The following is a 21,562-nucleotide window of genomic DNA, read 5'->3' on the forward strand; positions in this document are numbered from 1 at the left end:
GGAGAGAAGGGAGGGGATGGCTGAGAAACCCACACTCTGAGACTGGCTCTGTGCCTTACTGACCCAATTACATGTAACCCGGAAAGGCCAATTCACAAATAACAGCACTGTACTTTGCCCTCGGCTCCTGCACACTCCCGCATCATCTGAACAGACCAACATCTCAGCACAGAGGTCTGCACTGGAATCCTCAGGGAACAGGCCCTCCGTGCCCTCCGGGGTCTGCCCTGCGGGCAGGAACAGGCCTGAGCAGTCACACGTGCATGTAATCCACTCACTGCACGTCTGACATGTCAATGCACTAAACGGCTCCCCCATGATCCACAAATGTGCACACGGGCGCAGCCTGAGCACCAGACTTCATGTGGAAGCGACTCCGGCTCGGGCCTAACTGGCCATAAAGCAGTATAAATAGGTATCGGGGAGCGAGAGTAAATCAACGGTTTCATGGTACCATTCTTCAGACTGCACCAGAGCTGACTCTCAGCTAAGATGAAAATGCACGTGACCATGGCCAGCACGTGCGATACAAACAGATCTTGCTGGTCCACCAGGTGTCCATCACAGCAGGTGTATGTGGTCACATCATTTTCAGGAGGTGGGTCTGAACTATGATTCCCTGACTCTCACCATCAGCACTGAGACGGAATCAGAACACGGCCCACTTCAGTCATTCCGAGCACGTTTTATTAACACAGAGACTACGATTTACCTTATTAACCTCACAAGGTGAACGGAGACCCTGGTAAGCACCACGCGTGTAGTACACCGTGAACTTGATTACAGGGAGGGGGCAAAGCACATCGCTATTACCAAAATACCTCACCAATAACAAGTCTGTCCCTCCCCACACACCCCCCAAATGTATGAAAGGCTTCAAATGTACAAATCTAAAAATAGGTTACATTTCACATTAAGACTCCAGTTTATGTTTAAAAATATACTGAGCATCTCTCCTTCCCCTGACTCTCCAATTACGCAAAGAAGCCCTTTTGTCCTCTTTCTCCAAAACTTCTACCCTTTGTGCTGGAGCAGAACGGGGGGAGCTGAACGCAGGGACTCGAGATGGTGACTACGACGCTGACTCTGCAGATCGCTTGTGCTGGCTCTGGAGGTGGCCCTCGCTGCCAGGGGACACCTCCTCCTGTCGGTTTGCTGTGTCGGCCTCCCCAGCAGTTTCAATCCAGGGGTGCTTAAGAACTTGATGGGCTGTGTAGCGCTTTTTGGGGTCTACCACTAGCAACCGGCTCACCAGATCTTTGGCAGCTGTTGGAGGAAGAGAAGGGGGGGAAATGAGATGAATGCAGGTGGTTCTGAATGGTTCTCCCCCCCCGCAACGTGAGCTAAGAACACAAACATCCATGTTAGCGCCTCGTGCCACACGAGAGCAGCGCCGTCCCACAGAACTCTCTGCGGTGATGGGAACCTTTCATACCAGAGCCACACTCTTGGGGTGAATAAGCATTTGAAATACGTCTGGCATGACAAAACAACTGAACTTTTATTGTATTTACTTTTCATTAGTGTCCATGTAAATTTAAGTAGCCATGTGCAGCTTGGGTCAGTCTGTTGGATGAAGAGCTCTTGGGGATGTTTGTTCATCTCTCTGGAGTCACGGGGCCAGCCCACCACTGACAGCCGTGGTGCCCAGCCCAAGAGAACAAACCCAGGCCAAAACCGTAGGTCCACATGCAGTCAGCTTGTAAACCAAACTATCAGGTTGTTAAATAACATATGTACCTTCTTCCTCCCTACATTGATAAATACGGAACTGATCTTAAGTGACACATTTAGGGAAAGTTGAGGGTAGGAGTTGTCACTCCTGGTCTACAATTTTAAGCTAAAGACTCAAAACCTCCAATGATCTAGTTCTCGAATTCACAAGGGCAGCGGGTAGGGCAGAGAAATCAGTAGAAACACGGGAGAGAGTCCCTGTGAAAGAGCCGAAGAGCAGACCGTCACCCCTTCTCTCCCAGGCTGCCCCACAGGACCCCTGCGGGTGCACAAGTAAAACAAGCATTTTCAGTCCGTCCGACTCACAAGCACGTCTACTCGTGAGGTGGTTTGTATCTTCACAGGTGAGGGTGACATGTTTCTGACACTCTTTTTCACTCCTGATGTTCTTCACTCACCTTAAGGGAAAGTATCTGGCAGCTGCAACTGGCAATTCAGCTTTTCCATTAAGTCTCATAGTGAGTACTGTTTGGGGTGTAGATTTGTGTCACTGGACATAAAGGATGAAGCAAAACCTGTGGACAGCCCACCTCTGTGCCAGGTGCTTAGAGGGTCTTCTGCATCCTTATCATGCACCTGACCTAGAACCTGCTCTGCAGTCAGAACCCGGGGTGGCGGGGGGGGCGGGGGCACCTCCAGCTCTACACCCCTTCTCCCCTCACTGGGAAGCCCCAAGTCTCACCATCGGAGATGTTGTCCCAGTAAGGAGCCAGGAACTCGAAGTGGCCCAGCTGGATGATGTTGAAGAGCTCGTCCTGGTCTCTGTCCAGGCTGCGGAAGGGGGGGAAGCCACACAGCAGGATGTAGAGGATCACGCCGGCAGCCCACATGTCCACCTCCAGCCCATAACCTGTGCAATGGAGGCAGAGACACAAGCATATCTGAGCCCAGGCTGGTCGGGCGCGATGAGGCGCACAGGGCAGAATCACTGCTCTGGGCCAGAGGACCTCAGCTCTCCATGAGCCAGAGCCGCTTCCAGACCCGTGACTGCTACCCCCTACAGACATGAGATCCCTGCCAGGGTTACAGCCAGTTCTGTCCTCCGGCCACTGCCACTGCTTTGCGATCCTTTATGACTGGTCAGTGATAAAATAAGCACAGAAATTCAATGTACACATTTGGAAACTCTGATCTGGCATGACTGTGACATTCAATTGCACGGTCCATGGATGCAGCTCATGGCACAGGGTACAGATCAGCCCAGGGTTGTGCAGCACACATGGTAAGTCATGTGTGGCAGGACCTGTCACCTGTCACATGCAGCAGGACTCCACATGGGCCCACACATGCGGGAAATTGTAAAGCCCTTCACCAGAGACACTTGGAGAAAGCCTGGCCTGCACCAGCAGCTGCCTCTGCTTCCTATCTGGTCATTGCCTTCTCTCATTTCAAAAATATTATTTATGACTCTTTTAGAAATATAAAAAGATGGATATTACTAGCTCTATTCACCATGAGCACAGGAACACACACACATCTACTTTCTTTAACGAAATCAGGCTCACATTGTACATGTGTTATACCCAACTTCACTCACTTAATATTACATGGCATTTCCTATATAGGAAGTTCCTATGAAAAACATAAAAAGCACTCTTCAAAAATATCATCTCTAATAGCTGTTAGTATTCTCTGTATATAATGAATCCTCCATGTTACAATTTAACTTTTTTCTAATTTTGTTTACAACTGTAAGCAATTCTGTGGTGAACATCCTTACATATTAAATATTTGTGCACATCTCTGATTATGTTCTTAAAATAGCTTTCTATAAATTAAATGCACAAAGTAATATACAGTAATATATCATCCACCCATAGTTTATAACAGCAGCATGTACACTTTCAAACACTTTCTCTCTTTGGAAAAGTAAAGCACTTGGCAGCTTTAACTGGGGAGTTAAATGTTCATTATTAAGCCCCAAAGAACTGTTGTCAAGACCCAAATCCCAGCGAAATACTAAGGGAATGAGTCACCAAGGACCTCTTTCCAGCCGGCTTGAATGTCCTGTCCTCAGTTCTCAGCCACTTTCCCCCTCAGGAGGGGCCAGTCCTGCCCGGCCTCCCGCCTTGGTGAACTGCGCCCCCCAGCGGCTGTGACACTGCACTGTCCTGCCCCTCCCCCTGCCTCCTCCACGGCCCTGTCCTCTGCGGGCCCCTCCTCCTTTCCTCTCCCCGAGAGAAATGTCCTTGCTGACACCACTGGGAGCCATTATGTCTCCTGCTCCTGCCGCCATCTCGGAGCTGCAGGGGTCTCAAAACCACACACTCAGCCCAGAGTTTCACCTCCCTGCCAAGCGGGCAACTCCGTGCGTCCGTCCGGAAATCTCCAGTCAGTGTGTTCACATTGTAACTCACCCCATCCCTACCTCCCAAAAGAGCTTCCCCTCCAACACCCTGTTTAAGCTGGTGCCACCGCCCACACGGTGGTCTTCCGAAGATCCACGCAGACTGTCGGCTCCCCTTCCTCCCACCAGGGTCATCGATGCCTCTGTGGAAATGCCTGTAGTTGCGAGTGTTCTCCTGTCCCACCGTAACCGTGTTCCCCCGGCTGCTGCATGGCCACACTGGGCCCCGGTGCCTCTGCCTGGGCTGCCCGGCCACGGCAAGACCAGGCGCAACCTGCCCAACCAACCCAACTTCCCTCTGCAGAACTAGGGGCCAGTCTTCCCCCCAACATCTCTACCACCCAACCTCCACGTGCATCGCGGTCTCCTCACCTTAGGTTCTCCGATGCCTCTGCTGATGGGAGACGAGCTCTCTCTTCTCCCCACCCCCCTCTGCCCCTTCCAGAACTTTCCCTTTGTGCAGAGGGTGCTTCACCTGATTTCTCCTGGAGTGCTCAGTAGTTTAACAGTCATTCACGTATTTGGAGCCATATAATGATAATAATATTAACACCCTTTTATATATTTTACGGTGTGTCACTAACGCAGGTCATTGGACCCTCATACAATATAGAAAGAGGTAATACGTAGTATTCGTGGAGTCTGAAGGGGGATTCCCTTTGTCCCCAGATGCGAGGTTGGTGCAGGAATTGTTAACCTACCATTAGAGGTAGCCTTGGGTGGGTGACACCAAGGGCCTTGTTTGTGTGAGTCCCCACCCAGGGCTCCCCCATGTCCCATCTCACTGTCCTGCCAACACCCCCCCACACACACATACACTCCAACCCCACCCCTGCAATAAGGGCAGCCCTGGTGTGGAAAAAACGTTCTCATGCTTTGGTCAAGGAGAACTGCTTCAAATATTTCCATTAAAACCAAAGGGCCACCTTAGCACCAGCTCTGAGGTCTCTGACTGCTCCATATTGAAAAACATAAATACTAAATATTTACAGAATCGAACTTTAATTAGCAAGTGAACAGGGTCCCCGTAGAGTGATGCTTCACACTCACCTTTCTCAGAGAGAATTTCAGGGGCTACGTACGTCGGTGTCCCACACACGGTAAACAGTGGTCTCACCACGTGCTTGGCAAGGCCAAAATCAGCCAGTTTCAAGGTGGTAGATTTGTCCTCATTCCGCTGAACCTGAAAGAAACCCAGATTCCCAAACCACCAGAACTGTGGTGAGAACGAAGAAGGAAAACCGCTGAGACAACAGCATAAGAGGCTCGGGCAACAAACAATAAACCTACAAATGCCCGTACAGTTTAGCCCAACACTGATAAACCCAGTCTGATCTCAGCGACAGGTGCTCACGTTTTCAAGTAAAGAACGAATGAGTTCGAATGACCCCTGTGTCGCCATAGATGGCTATTTAAGTTTAGACTAAATTAAACGTGGAGTTTCTCAGACACCCTGACCACATCTCAGGTGTGCCGTGGCTACCAGCGACCATGGCTATGACACTGGGCAATGCAAATACAGAACATTTCCCCCATCACAGAAAGTCCTACTGGGCAGCACTGACCTTGAACAAGGATCATTTGTATTTAGAATACAGACTAGTTTTCGTGAGGACTAGAAAATGCTTGTGGGCAACACCAAGTCTAGGGAAAGGGGGGCGGGGGAACTAGGAATTAGAATGAAGCAGTAGACAAATAAGCAGCAGAGGGACATCAAATACAGGCCCTAACTTGGGGGGAGGAGGATTAAGGGGAAAGGGGCGGTTAAGAATCAAACAGACCAGGAGTCTTTAATTCCAGTTCCAAGACCTGGAGCTGGATGGTCCGGGACAATTTCATTACTGATCTGAGTCTCCACTTCCTCGTTTTTTTAATAGGAGGTGACAATGTCCAGCAAATAGGAGCTCTGTTCTATGTCCATAATTGATGGGGCAACATGTGGGCCCTAGAGTGACCACCAGTCCCAGACTGCCTGGGACTCAGGGCGTTCCCAGGACAGGGCGGAGGGTGGGGGGTAGATTCCATCCTGAAAACTTCCGTTTTTGCAACTTTCATTTGTAAAACAGTCGTGAGCAACCAGGACGAGGCGGTCATGGCCGCTTGCACAGAGTAAATCTTTAAAAATGAATGCTATTGAGCTGAGATTTATTCCTACGTATTAGAACAGACAAACTGGTTCTAATTGTCCATATTTTCACCTGAAGGTGAAAGAAATGATGTTCGAGTCTTCCTTTAGATCCTGCTTCCACCAGCTTTTAGAAAGGGTAGAGTTGGTCACTTTTTCAAACAGAAAAGACAGCTCCCCCCACTCTGAAATGAGTGCAGAGCGCTCCTGCTCTCCCGTGTTCCCACTGAAACACGTCCCACCTGACCGGTCTCATCCCTTCCCACAAGTCCAGGTGGCTGCCCTCTGACCCCTGGTAAACCCACTCCCACTGCCAAGTTCATCTGCCCTGTCCTTCTTCGCCCTCAAAGTATCAGTGCACTACATAGTTGTTAGGAGAAGCTGGGTCTTAACCTAAAAGAAATGAATCTCAAGAGGTGAGCTTAGCAATTATTTAGATCACCATGCAAAAAATAATGAAGCTAAAGATATAAGTCACGTAAAAAAGAAATAAAGAAACCATGCAGGGGCAAACTTAGCCTTACAGCAAGTAAAATCCCCCTTGGTGCCCTTTCAGGACCCTGCACAGCCTAAGGAATTTGTCGCAAAAGCCTTTTTTGTAACATCATGGTAAAATTCACTGGCTCCACCTCCTGCTCATGCAGGTGAGCCTCAGGTCCACCTGCCTCAGGTTCTCTTGGAGGCGTCTGGATGGGCCTCCTCACCTCCTGCAAAGGAAAGACCTCTTTGCTGAAATATTCAGTGCCGTGTGCCAGTTACAAGCGCAGATTCTGACCCCCAGCTGTCGGGGCCCAGGCTCCAGCCCCGCCACATACTTGGTAACTGGTCCAGGAACTTGCGCACTATGTGCCTCCAGGTCCTCGTCTGTAAAATGCGGACGTGAGCTGGCCATGCAAATATAGAACATTGGGGAAATGCAGTGTCCTTGGGACTGCGATGAGGATTAAATGCGTGGCAATTTGTCAGGTGTAATCAACAATGTCCAGCACCTAAGCAGCACAATACAAGTGTTTGTGAAGGACGTCATATTATTCTAGCCACCAACCAGTTCATCTGGGAAGGGCAGGACTGACTTCAGGCAAAATGAGCGGCACAGGAAGCTGGCAGCGATATCTCCCTGCTCCCCTTTCAGGCCTCCTCCTTCGAACCGAAGCCCCCTTATGAGGTCCATCCTCTGCTGTCAAGGCTCCCTCCTCCTCCCCAATGGCTCCCTGACTGCAGCTCATCACAGAAGCAGAATGTGCCAGCCAGTGGGGACAGTTAATGGCAGCATAGTGGCAAACACACTGAGATAAGCCCAGTGTTATCACTCGAGGCAGAGGCTCACTGGGGCCACCAGAGCTATAGCGCAACTGACCCGCTTGTCTGCAGGCACGCGTCTTCACGTGTCTGATGGAGCCGGGCACAGGTTCCCGAAGTTCACACTCGTGCTGGGGGAGGGCGACAGGAGGACACTGGGGAGCACTCTGGTTCTTCCTGCCCCCCTCACTCCAAAATGCAGGGTGGGGCGGAGCAGCCTCTCCCCATTCTCCCCACACCAGAATGAGTTCTCTGAACCTGCTCTGGCTCCTGCTGGTGAGCTCACAACTCCGTAGGCGGAATCTGTCTTCATTACCAGGTCTGAGCCACCACGGGCCAGGCTGATCAACATCTCCGTAATTAACCCAACCAAATGGGAAGTCAGGGATGTACAACGAAAATGCGACTCTGCCTGGGACTGCATTTCGGGCTATGTCAAGGCAGACATAGCCCGAAAGCAGATGAGGGAGATAATTATTAGGATAATTTAAATGAGAAAATCTAGTGTGGAAGGGAAGGGCCAAAAAATCATGTACTGCCTGAAGTTTCCAGATGGATCATCTATATTAATCACATTTGCTGGGCGATTGTTGAAAAAAAATATGTCCCTCACAATATTTGCAAATATTTCCAAACAAATGATCAGCATTAAAAGCATTTGGCTGACTTACTAGACCAAAATAAAAATGCATTCCTATATGAAATAACAAAATTCCCTTCCTCCCAGAAACCCAATTCCAAAACCAGGGTCCGGGGAGGTCGTGGCCCTTTAAACATGGTGGAAACTCAGTCTTTTATTTTCAAAAGTTATGATGTTAAATGTCCAGATGCTGATGGATCCATTTTTCAAATACCAGATCTGTTATTTACATCAATGTCATGGCCTCTCTATACTACGTTATGCTGCTTCTTGTCTCGTCACCGTTCGGCTTTTCTCTGGAGCTCTAGGATCAGCCCCATAGCACCACCGACCGACCGAGTGGGTGGTAAAGGCTTGAGGGGTTGTTGGTCCCATCCAGATCTCGGCCCCAGACGCTGAGTGTTGCTAATTCTTCTGTCTCCGGCACTTACTGTCAGGACTTACATAACACTCTTCATTGTTATCCCTGGGATTTCAGGCACCTACGAATTCACCTACAGAAGCGGCTTAATTACAACACTGAACCGAGTTGTGGTTTTTTTGTTTGTTTGTTTCTTCAACAGGGAAGAACCTCCCATTCTTGGCTTCAGGACGGTTAGAACGGTTCCCATCCTATTCCTTGAAACCAAAGGAATGACATCCTCCTGGGATAATTCTTCCTGCACAAACAGCTGGGACTTCTGGCACCATCAGATTCGCCACCCACAGAGGAAACTTGTCAAGAACATCCTCCCACCAGACTACGGTTCCCCTCCGATGGGAATCTCGGAATGGAAGAGTCCACAGCTCTGGGCAGCAGTCCATCCCGCTTATTCTCAACTTAGGAGATCCACGCCTGTGTTGATCAGAATCTTACTCCTACCCGCGTTTCCAAACCACCCTCTGCAGGGATACTGACCAAGGACACACCTCTCCCAAAGATGAGAAAAAAGTACCGTGACGCCCCAGGTTTCCTCTGTCTCCACTGAGGTCACATCCGACGGTCCTCCAGTGGGTCCTCACAGGACCCGGTCTCGGGCCCATCACCCCTTTCTCGCTCCTTCCTGTGCCAAGTGCAGTACCTCAACCAGCAGCAGCAGTAGCGGCAGCAGCACCTGGGAGCTTGTTAGAGATCTCAGGCGGCCCCAGATGCTCTGAACCGGAACCGGGTCTCCACAAGCCCCCAGGGTGAGTCCTGTGCACAGTGACGTTCTGAGTGATCCCCATTCCATTGCTGCCTCTTTGAATAAAGAATGCCCCAAAGCAACCACCACCACACACCAGCCGTGATTTGATTGGGGGTAAGGGTGGGTCTCAGGACTCTCAGCCAACTGGGCCCTGGGTAGCCATCATTTTAGCTGAGGATCCCACTAAATATCCCATTTCGATGACCCTTTTCCAGAAAGACTTTGTAAAGAGATCAGAACATGCTATCCCAAATGATGCCACTTTGGCATATTAATGCCTTTGTCCCGAAGACACTTGAGAAACAGCGGATACAGAAAAGGTACTCGGACCTCCTCCCTCCTTCCAAAAAGCAGGACATAAAACTGCCCATGAGAAAGGTGCCCGCCCTGTGCCACGAGGGGCAGAGCACTGTCACCAGGGACTTCCATCAGCCCAGAGACGCACGGAGGGAGGACTCAACAAAGCTCACTTGCCGAGAACAACGCACCGTCCTCTGGTTTCCCCCACGCACGTACCTCCCACAGTCTGCCACCCCCAGATCCCAGTTTCTTCTCCAAACATGCATTGTTCTTTGTTAAAATGCTACCTAAGCCCCAAGTTCTGACCGCCCCTTTGAGTTACTCACCACTGTGTTTCTCCTACATGTGTGCGCAACACACGTGTACATGAACTGTTGTTTTTATCTTGTTAGTCTGTCTTTTGTGAGTTTAATTTCCAGGGCCCCAGCCACAGAACTGAGGAGGGTAGAGGAGAAAGGTGTTTTTTCCCCTCCCCTACACCTTCCTGGGCCGGGTTTGGTGAAGGCCCACCCACAGCCCCATGGCACACATCTGACCTTGCCCTGACCTCACACCCCCATTTCTCCAGTTTTGGCCTCTCTGAACTCCCTGCTCAGGGTCACAGTCCTTCGGAGTCTCTGTTTTCAAGTTATCTCTACCTGAAAGGATATTAGAGGTTAATTTGCATAGAACCGTAGTGACGGTCGACCCATCTGCATCCATCACTCCACTTTCCAGCCACATCAAATCGTGCTTTGAATCCAGGTGGTCTCTGCTATTTACATAAGCGCCCAGGTTAACATCTGGATGGTCTCACAGGGTCAAGAGGAGTCCTTATTTTTTTAACAATTAGCCTCCCTTCTCCCCTTCAAAGGTCCGTCAACATACATGTGATCTTGTAGTTACCAACTCTGAACAGAAGATGGCAGCAGAGTACAGACCAAATACCAAGAGGCTACCTAAGAAAAATTATTTGCTGTGAGTAAGGCTTATTTATCTTTGCCAAAATCTTACTTGATTCTTCACGGTTCCTTGTGCCTTTTCCGCCAAGGTTCCATTTTCAGCTGTTTATGTGGACCAAACTGATCTTTAAAACCAATTCACATCGAAATGCCAAAAATCAATTTCCATTTCAACAGTAAAAAATAATGTAACACACACAAAAAATAACTGAAAAAATCGGTAGGAACAAAGTCTTCCTCGGCACCTTCCCTGGTACATGCATCATAAGATGCATAGGTGCATCCTATGACATGCCTTTGGAGCCTACAAATCATGCCAGTTTTTTAAACATATCACATTCATTCAATTAGTATTAACTGGATGCTTTCCATGGGCCAGGCACTGTCTTAGGTACTAGGAATAGAGTAGTGGATGAAGCAGATAAGCTCCTTGATCTTATGAAGCCCTCCTTTTACTAAAAAATAAGATTCAAATAAATATGTAATTTCAGGTAGTGATGTTCTTAAAAAAGTGGGATAAAGAATGTATTGTCTAGTGCGATTTCCACTAAACCACCATGTGGGTCTACTTATTTTCAAAGATTATGTGAAGTTCAGTTCTTCAGACAGCCAAGGTCATTTCAACTGCTCACATAGCTAGTGGCTATCGTATTGGACAGTTCAGATATAAGATAATGTCATTATCACAGGACGTTCTATTGGACGGTGGCAGGGGATGGCACTGAACGTTTTAAATACAGTAGTTAAGAAAGGATCCACGGAGAAAGGAACATTTGAAAAAACTCGGGGGCGAGCCGTGTTAGAATCTGAGGAGCGAGCTTTCAGGTGAAGGACACAGCAAAGTCAAAGGGTCAGGGGCCGGCGTGGCCCACTCGGGAACAGCTAACGGGGCCAGGAGTGGAGCGAGTGAGAGGTGAGAGGGCAGAGCCACGGAAATGAACTTAGCCTTTAGTCGGAGTGTAACAGGAAGCCAGTGACAGCCCCAAGCAGAGGAGTTACAGGTTCTGGTTTTCATCTGGAGATGGCCATTCAGGCTTCTGTGCAGAGGACGGCTTTGGAGGAAGAGAAAGGACCAGTGAGGAGGTGACGGCCATAGTCTCGGCAAGAGGTGGCAGGGGCTTGGCCTTGGGTGGTGCAGCAGAGGTGTGGAGAAGTGTCCTTCTACAGGCAAAGCCGAGATTAGAGAAGGGACCGAATGTGAGAAATGGGGAAAGAAGACTGGAGGGTGATTCTGGGGCTGCGGCTGGGCCAGGGGTGATATCACCCTCTGAGGGAGCAAGGGGTCTCGGTGCAGCGTGGGGACAAGAGCCTGGCTGGGGTCCAGGACAGAACGAAGCGTGGAGAACTGCCAGCGTTGAGTAGGACACCTCTCTGACGGGTGTGTGTGTGTGTGTGTGTGTGTGTGTGTACATGTGTGCAGGACATGAAAACAAGGCAGTAGCTGGCGGGGCCTGTGGGGAAAACAAGGGTTTGCTTCTGTGTGGAGTTGCGGGGTATTATGGTATGTCCGTGTGGTGAGGGTGCGGGAGGCAGGGACAGCACTCGAGAGAGGCCTTGTCCCACGGGGTAAAGGAGGCCAACCGTCTTCCTATGAAGTTGGGGGCCCAAAAGGATCCAAGAGAATCACCCACAGGGTTTGGGGTGACTTTGGAAACAGAAGCCTGGTGGGCTCCTCCTCTGCACAGTTTCCTAAAAGCCGTCATCCCCGTCACCCTCCCCCGGCAGTGGCCCAAAGCCCCCGAGAGAGGACTCTGAAGCGTCCCGATGACCCCAAACAGAGGCGAGGAGAGTCAGGAAGGAGGAGGCGGGCCACCCCAGATGCGGCCTGAGCAGAAGCCCCTCTACGCCCCGAGCCAGCCCCACACTGAGGGTCCCTGCTATAAGCACTCCTGAGCCACAGGCCCCGCCCAGCCACCGCGTCCCTTTCGTCCCTGTCTCCAGAGTGGGAACATGTCCCGTCTTCCCTTATTCTGGGACAGATTGTTCTCAAATGGCCTTGCTCCTGTCCGACACCTGTCCTGACTCCCCCACCCCACAGCTCAGCTCTCCTTGCTGTAGGTAGCAAGGTCATTGGCCACAGGTAACCTGGCCTGCCCACTGCCTGTCCTGTGTGGGCCGGTCCGATCCCCAGCACCTCGCCTGCTCCTGTTTGCTTCTTCCCCGCACCCAGGGCCCCGTCAACCCAACACGCACGTCCCCTTCCCGCCTAGGAAGCACACACTGGCAGAAGCAGCAATTACCACTGACATTTCTGCAAATGGGAAATTCTCATAATTAAAACTTATTTTGCAAGATCTCAGGAGACTAAATAACCCTGAAGGGAGAAAAAGGACTAACATCTTATCAGGAAGTGGTGTCTGTAGAAATAAACTCAGTAATATAGGCCTTAAATTTTATTCCAGGGCCTGATTATCAGATACAAATATTTCAGCTGATTAAAACAACATAATAAGCTGGCTATATTCACTAAGAGCTCTTAGTATATTCAGAAAGTCTCCAGAAACAGCAACAATTACAATCAGCCCTATAATCAAAAATTAGTTCGAACATAATCATTTTCCCAAGCTGAGCAAATACAGATCTTAATATAGACAGCAACACATTCCAGGAAAAAACAATCACTCGGATAAACACAAAGCTCAACCCCAGTGCGGAACACTAGAGAACATACACTGATGGATGGCAGTCACCATGGTGATACTTACTAACATTAGACCTTGGAAGGCCCGGCGAGTGCTCAACGTCATTATCATATCAGCAGGTTTGGAGATGACACCTTTCTAAACCCAGACAACGAGCCCACCGTCCAACCCAACACAAACCCGGTCCTTCTGAAAAACCAAAAAGCGCTGACATTAGAGAGCACATAGCCTTCTGTCTGATATGACAGTGTGTTGAACTTGACTCGCCCAGAAAGAGGACATATGGTGAATAAATGCAACAGGTCGATTGGTTTTGATAAATGCAAGCTGATGAAATTACCCACGGGGAGAAAAGATACTTACCTATTCCACATAAATGACTCACATGTTTAGACTGAAAAATCACAGCTACTCTGCAATGTCCCTCATCTGTCTCTGACTCAGAACACACACAGCACATGCACACACTTCACTGCCCCGAAGGGCACCAGAAACACATGTTCACTGGCACCGAAGTCCGCAGAGACTTGCCCGGTGCCTTCTCTGAGGCAGTCAGCTTGTCCACAGTGACCACACACCTTGCCATTTTCTACTTCCCGAAGCAAATTTCTCCATGCAATCTAAACTGGGACTTTTTCTATTTTAAAAAAAATTGCTGACAAATAAGTCCCTTCACAGGAGTGAGAGTCCCTATCGCCCCAGAGATGGACCAGCTCGAAAGACTGGTGCCAGGACCTTGCTGAGGAAATGCAAGCTCAGATGACTGACCCCCAGGGAAAATGGTCCTATAGGGGAAATGACCTCATTCCACCTCCTGGAGACCCTGTACAACTGTGAGAACACGTTATGAGACACGCGCCAAAATGCTCAGCCCCGGGCCTCTGGGCAGAACCTCTGTTGCTGCTCAGACCCTGGGGGAACAGCAGAGGACCAGCGAGGAACACTGAAGTGGCCATCATGAGCAGTGGAGCACACGTCACACATGGTGATTACTCGGGCTCTGACTCAGGAGACAGAAAGAAAAAGCAAGCAGAGCCCTGGCTGGTGTGGCTCAGTGGATTGAGCGCGGGCCTGCAAACCAAAGGCTCACCAGTTCGATTCCCAGCCAGGGCACATGTCTGGGCTGTGGGTCAGGTCCCCAGTGGGGGGCGCCTGAGAGGCAACCACACACTGATGTTTCTCTCCCTCTCAAAAAAAAAGAGCAAGTGGAGAAAGGATGAGGACACTCATCTCTGGCAAAAATGAAAGTTCTCGAAGAAGAGTCATTGGATGTAATTCAGACCACTCGGGCAAGCAGCGACCTGCAATTCCAAGAATCTGGGCCAGAGCAAGGTTGCCTGACTTAGTGGTCAACGCAGGCCTCACTTCCCCAGACCACCAGCTTGACTCACTCACTGCTTCCCTCTCTGGTGGGGGCAGTTTACGGACAGACGAATGCATGGGGTGATGTTTCCAGGCTGGGTCTACAGCCACAGACATGAGAGGAGTCAGGCTAAGTCCCTGATTGAAAAAACAAAGTGGCTCATCAAGACCCCTGTCTGCACTCACCATTTGCTTTGTCTACAAGCAATCCACCTTTGCGTCAGCCTTACTCTGACAGTGATGGTGGCTGGCACTGGCGGAGTCCCTGCTGCTTCCCTGGCAGCACGACATGTTCCCATTCATCCATCCATTCGCCCAACTCACAGCCAAGGAACGTCCACCGTGCAACAGGGCTGTTCTAGGTTGCAGGATGCGATCTGAATAAACAAAATTCCTACTGGCATAGAACTTCCTTGCCAGGGAGAGGAGAAACACAAGAGAAGACTGAGTACAGACTGTACCAGATGGCGATCGGGGTTCTGAGAAGGAAGGGGGACAAAGGAGCCAGAGGGTGACCGAGTGTGCATGCTGCCCTCGCCAGACCCCCGGGAACACACTTGGGGTTCAGGAACAAGTTGCAGTTACTGACTCATGGCAACAAGGGAGAGCACACCACCCCGGGATCCAGGCAATGGAAGAAGACGGTGTTCAATGAACTCACTGTAAGATTTGGGCCCAGCTGGTGTGGCTCAGTGGATCGAGTGCCAGCCTGTGAACCAAAGGGTCGCTGGTTCGATTCCCAGTCAGGGCACATGCCTGGGTTGTGGGCCGTGTCCCCAGTTGGGGGCGTGTGAGTGGCAACCACACACTGATGTTTCTCTCCCTCTCTTTCTCCTTCCCTTCCCTCTCTCTATAAATAAATAAATAAATAAATAAAATCTTATAAAAAAGAGTTGGGCTGTGTTAGGTGATTTGGGGAGAGTTCAAAAAAGCAGAATTTTGCTCTGAATCAAATACTGTCAGGAAGAGAGAGCAACCCAATGAGTGGGCATCTTAGTGACCCTCACCTAGAAGGCAGAGGAATGAGCACGCAGTCACACACAGCAGCCAGCAGGGGGAGACGTGGCCATAGCTGTGGTTTGGGCCGCCTTTTGCTATCTGCCTGTGGGCACAGTGACGAAGGGCTCTTGCATTTGTCTTGAGCCATCATGGTCACAGAGTGGCCTTATCTGACACCGGCGTTCTGTGACATTGTTTATGCTCAAAAGGAGAACAGCTTGCCTGTCAGGGGCTGCTTCTCTCCTTCCTGTGCTCAGTCCTCACCCCGCCTTGCAAGGTAAGCACTATTACCATTTCTCTCTTAAAAATGAGGCGCTAAGGCCCAGAGAGGTCAAGGGCTTCCCCTAGAGCAGACAACTAAGAAAGCCGGGATTCAAAGTAGGTCACCTGACTCCAGAGCCAGCTTCTCGTGGCAAGAAGTTATCTTCCAAAGGCTCGGGGGTGGTTTCAGTGGGCACTGAAAGGGGAAATTGCTACCAGTAGACACCCCAATACCTAGGCCAGAGTGTGTGCAAATACCCAGGAAATCAGTCCCCTGATAAGTCTCGAGGTGACAGTATTCTTCTCCCAGGGATGAGGAAACACATTCCATTTTATTTCAATTGAAAAGTGTCTGTCTCAATACCGTCATCGAAACCGATTAATGTCAGTAACTTACACGAACCACAACCAAGTTTTAAACACTGGAAACAAGTGGGTTCTAATGGTGTAAAGGTAATGGGCCAGCGTGCACAGGCAAGAGAGCACGGGGCGGCCGAATCGGGGCTTACCAGCAGGTTTTCCGGCTTGAGGTCCCGGTGGACGATGTTCTGGTCGTGCATGTGGACGAGAGCCCTGCACAAGTCCCTGAGCAGGAGGGCGGCGGCGCGCTCCGGGAACTTCACGCTCTCCAGGATGGCGTCGAACAGGTCGCCACCCTGCACAAACTCCATGATCAGGTAGATGTCCGTGTCCGTCTCGTACACCTCGTGCAGCTTCACGATGTTGGGGTGAGACAGGCTCTGGATGATTAAGATCTCACTGTCAATCATGTCCTCCTTACCCTTGAGTTTGGACTTGCTGATGATCTTCATGGCGTAGGCCTGCCCGGTCTCCCGGTGTCGGCACTCCTTCACGATGGCGAAGTTGCCGTCCCCGATGACCTGGCCGGTCTCGTACTGCTTCTCCACGTTGGCCGAGATGATGCCCGCGGGCCGCCGCTTCCGGCCGCCGGGCCTGTCTGGCTTGCTGTCTTCTGTCTTCATCTTGGGCTCCTTTTCTACCCTTGTGAGTTGGTCATCTCTGGGAAGCATCCTTCTCCCACCCGACGCACATGCCTTTTTCTCCTTCTCTGCCTCCTGCTCTTCCCCTCGGGTCCTGGGGGGCTTCTCCGAGCCGGCCTGGTGCTCCCTGAGGAGCCAGCCACCACGCTTGTGCTTGGTGTCTTTCTTTCCATCCTCTCTGACGGGTTGAGCTTCCACAACATCCTTCTTAGCCTTGGCCGCTCCTTGTGGCTGACCTTCCTGACCTTCAGGGTCCCTGTCCTCTTTCTTGTCCGTGTTCTTGCCAGGTCTCCTCGGCTCCTGCGTGGGGTTCCTGGGAGTGCTCTTCTGGCTGTTGCCCTTCCACCCCTCCTCCCTGCCCAGGGGGTTGGCCTCAGGGGACCTCCTGCAGCTTCGGGTCCTCACCAGCTTCTCCACGTCATACCGTTGGCCCTTGCCCATGTCCAGCTCGCTAGTCCCCAGGGACAGCCTCTCCCCCTGCTGCAGGCCATGCCGGAGCTCTCTCTCCCTCTTGCACTTCTCACACCGGATGATTTCACCCGAGGTCTTCTCGACCTCCACCGCCAGGTGCTGCTCTCCGCTGGGGGGCCTCTCTGCAGTGGCTTCCTTGGCTGGTTTGTTGCTGAGTTCAGGCTCCCGTCTGCCCCGCACCCAGGTCTTCTGGGCCCGGGCCCTGTCCTCCAGCACTGGCTCCACGGGGGTCTTCGCCTGATGTCTGAGGGCTGCCTTGGACCCAACAGCCTCACTGCCGCTCTTGGCCGCGTCCGTCTCCCCACAGTGGAGACCCCCTTTCAGAGCCTTGCAATAAAGCCTGCTTCTCAGCCTTGGAGAGGGGGCCCAGCTGTGCTGGGTCAACGTCAGGGCCCGGGCTTTACTGGGGTAGAGTTCTTCCATGGCCACCTGAATGCTCTTCAGCGTCAGCGGCTCCTTGCCCGTGGCTATGAAAGCATCGCCTTCCCTGAAGAAATCAGAGACACTGCGGATTTCCCTGCCCTTGAGGTTAAACAGTTTCCTCACGCGATCGCTCTTCCATCTCGGGAAGCCCAGGGCCTCCGAGACGTCCGCCAGGAGCTGCTCGAAGGTCTGCACCGAGCGCCTGTTGAGCAGCAGGGTGATCTTCCGCAGGGGGTGCCCGCCCAGCTTCACCACGGTCACCACCCGGGGCTTCAGCGGGCCGTTCTCAGCGTGGATGCAGTGAAGGCCGTGCTGATGGTTGAGCACCGGCAGCACCGTGGAGCCGTGGGGGCCCGGGACCGGTTTCTCCAGACTCCCTCGGCTGGCGGGCAGCCAGGCACCCTGCAGCTTCCGCTCCATGATTCTCGAGCTTAAATATTTTAGGGAATGGTCACACAGGCCTCGATGTCCTGCAGGGGGAACACAACGACACAGTGTTAGTCAAGGTGGGTTGAAGGAGGACTTGGCCCTTCAGCAAAGCCTGACTGAAGGCTGCTGATTCCATCCTAGTTTAGAAGGGTGATCTTTGAGGACCGGCCTGCAACGATGGAGCCCCTTTACACCGCAGGGCTCGTTCCCAGTCTCCTCTGCGAGAGCCAGGAGTGCAGAACGGAGTCAGCACTGGGCCTCGGGTGGCTCCTCCAGGCTTCCCAGGGACCCCCAAGTTGGGCGACACCTCAGGAGCCCATTCTAAGCTAGGCCTGACCCTGAGGACATACACAGTCCTGCTCCTTAAAGCAAGGCGACCATCAAGGACCTACGACTTAGATAAAAGATCTGAGGTTTGCTCCCTGGGAACTAGCAACAAGAGGTCATGATATTCTGGAACTTGCAGGAACCCTATTCTTACCCACTTCCAGTTTTCTCAGCTTGACGTTCAACCCCCTCAAGGGGAGGCGGTCTGGGAAGAGGTAATGAGTGCGGATCTGGGTTTGATCCCCTGGCACGGCCACTGACCACGTGCGTGTGACCCTGGGCACACACGGCAGCCTTTCCATCCGAGAAGCAGACATGCTGGCGGCCTCCTCCCAGGGTTTTTGTGAGAGCAAATGAGAAAACGACCGCTATTTACTTAGAGCGCTTGGCAGTGATCACTAATGACCAATACTGTCCACACGACCATAACATCTCTTTTGTAAGCTGGTTTCACGTTGGTAGCAGTGCCGTCTGTTGCTAAGGAAGAATCCTACAGCGTGCAGCTTCCCCTGGCCTTGCAGGAACTCGTGGGCCCGCGTGGCCTGGTGGGAATTTCTTAAAGCTCTGAGTGAGGCTGTCTTGCCCTGGGTTGTGTGGTCTTGTTTTAGGGTGAATATTTCAGTCTACGTACAGAAACTTTCTTCTCCAAAACGATGTTTCTCTCATTTACTAAAAAAAAAGGGAAACCACAGTCATCTTGATCCAGAGGTTTAGTCCTGAGACTGTGGTCTGGATCAATGAATAAATGACTAAAACAAGCCTTTGTGTTTCCTGATCAACTGTCCCTGGCCAGCACAAAGCAGATGAGGCAAAAGCAGTTCAATTTCCGTTTCTGTCCAGGAAGGAAAGGAAAGAGGGAAGTGTCGGAATCTGTAGACTCGTTCAGCCGTGAGGGTGGGCTGCGAGTTCTTAAAGTTCCCCACAGGGTCCACACACCATATCCTTACATGTAGGGTACTCGTAGGAATCTGCCGTCTACACTCCCTTTAAAGTCACAGACAAGTTTTTAAGTACACTTGGCTTGTGACAAAAACCCCACTTGTACCAGGATGGGCAATTTGGCCAAGCATATTTACCCAGAATGTTTTTTTGTTTTTTAATTTTAACATACAATCTGTTCTGCGGTGACTTCCATCAGACACAGGTGTCAGAGTAAATGACAAGCGGTGGCTGGGACCGATCTTCCCACACGCCATAAATGTATGAGCTTGGCAATCACGTTCCCAGTGAAACTATTTATGGACATCTTATTCCTTTTCTTTCCATGCTTTCTCTGATCTGCCTCCACTTCTGTCGGAGAGAATTCTGACACTGAGAGAGAAAGATCTACAAGAGTAATGCCAGTTTGTGTTTCCCCACTGGAAAAGTTGAGGGAGATAAACCTTCAAATGCATGTTGTTCTTATTTCTTATTCTTATGTTGCTTCTCGGAATAAAACCCGCAATATGTACTTGTCCGGCTAAAGAAATGAAAAAAAAATTCTCTGTTCCAGGAGAGGGGGAGGAGAGAACTTTTCAGGAGAAGCAGGAGGACAAGGGAGCCCTCAGTGACCACAGTGGGGATGTGAGAGAGTTTGGCACGGCCAGGAGATCGGAGGGTCCCAGAGAAAGGTCAAGTTCGGGACGTCAGGACCCAGAACGATACTCAGGGAACAGGACAAACACTGCGTGGGCTCACATGTCGAGGGGTGACCAAGGACGACAAAGACACAAATCATGATGAGACGGGGAGCTCAAGGTCTGAAACAGTGAAACCATGGAGTTTGGGTGTGGAGACAGGTGATTGACCTTGTGGTACCCAGAGTCAAGGCCGAAATGTTCTCTGGAGACGTTGTGCCCCTCGTTTCAGCAGACCCAACCTCAGATCCAGACCTGATTGCTGCTCACTCAGGGGAACAATCTGGGAACACCCCATCACTGAGCCCAGGAGAAGTTCCGCCAGCATGGCCCCCATCCCAGGGCACAGACAACAGAGGATGGGAATGGAGAGAGAGCAGCTCGACCTCCGCCGCACCGCCATCGGACACGCTCCGTGCGCTGCCCAGGCATTTACAAGCTCATTCAAAACCGCTGTGGTCAGGGGCAAGGGTAAGAACTCAGGCCTCCCGCTCCTCAACATAAAACTGGGCTCTGTCTGCTTCCAGCTACACAGGGGCACTAGGAAAACACCGCCTCAAGATGCAAATATTTTTATCCTCTCTTCCACAAGTCCTCCTGACCCCCCCTTCAAAATTCTCAGTCCTGAGCACATTTTTCTTCTGTAGAGGTAAGAGGATAAAATCGGGAGACCGGATGACTGGTCCTTGGTCAAGGAGAGCAAACGCCAGAGAGAAAAAGAACATGATACACTCCTCGGGCCCTGGGCTAGTCTTCAGGAACAGTCTCATCTCCCCCGGACAGCAGCACACGGAGCACTTCGGACTACCTACCTATCGACAGCAACATCCGGGTACCTCCCCCAACCAGCCCAGACTGACAGCCCACGTTCATGCATCTCCAACAACTTACAAAATTGATTAGGCGTAATCATGTGAGATTAGGTGTAATCATGTGAGATTGCAGGAAATTCTACCCATTGTGGCCTACAAAAAAAATGGAAATCTCCTATGATCTAGATGGGTAGATCCCTATTCTGCCCCTGCATCTACAGTAAATAATTAAAGAAAGTATGGAAAATAAAAATCAGACATGCTAATTCCCAGCCGTCAGTCCCCAAGCCAGCAGCTCCCCAGGAAGCAACACAGAGCAAGGATATTCCCGTAGCTCCTTGTTTGTCTGCCAACTTCCTACAGCAACATAAACTGGCCTCAGTTTGGCACTACTGCTGGCTTTGCCACATTCACCAGGAATACAAATGTTCCTAAGGTCCTCCCCAGCGCCCGCCTAACCCCCCACACACAGCCAAACAGGCTGTGCTTTCGCCGAGCCCCTGCTCTGCTTGAGAGCCCACAGTGGCTCCTCCTTACAGTCCTGGAAGGTCAAACCCAACCTCCCCCACCTGATAGGGAAGGCCTTCCATACTCCAGTGGTCCCCATCCATCCCGACCCCACTCCACCCTCACTCTTGCCCATCCGAGCCTCACCACCTTGTAATCC

General features: G+C 51.2%; 1 protein-coding gene across 1 annotated transcript in view; it reads right to left on the reverse strand.

Moving 5' to 3' along the window:
- Positions 1–685: 685 nt before the first annotated feature.
- The window catches only part of DCLK3 (doublecortin like kinase 3), a 37,448-nt gene continuing 16,571 nt past the window's right edge, over positions 686–21,562 (reverse strand). The window contains exons 2-5 of the mRNA XM_037148319.2: positions 16,326–18,181; positions 5,132–5,264; positions 2,417–2,584; positions 686–1,266 (exon numbers count right to left, since the gene is read on the reverse strand). Coding sequence (XP_037004214.2) covers positions 1,073–1,266; positions 2,417–2,584; positions 5,132–5,264; positions 16,326–18,181 — 2,351 coding nt within the window. The 3' untranslated portion in view covers positions 686–1,072. The remainder of the gene's footprint in view (positions 1,267–2,416; positions 2,585–5,131; positions 5,265–16,325; positions 18,182–21,562) is intronic.

The sequence above is a fragment of the Artibeus jamaicensis genome, unplaced genomic scaffold, assembly GCF_021234435.1.
Source record: "Artibeus jamaicensis isolate MK-2021 breed Jamaican fruit bat unplaced genomic scaffold, CSHL_Jam_final contig_519, whole genome shotgun sequence".
Lineage (NCBI taxonomy): Eukaryota > Metazoa > Chordata > Mammalia > Chiroptera > Phyllostomidae > Artibeus > Artibeus jamaicensis.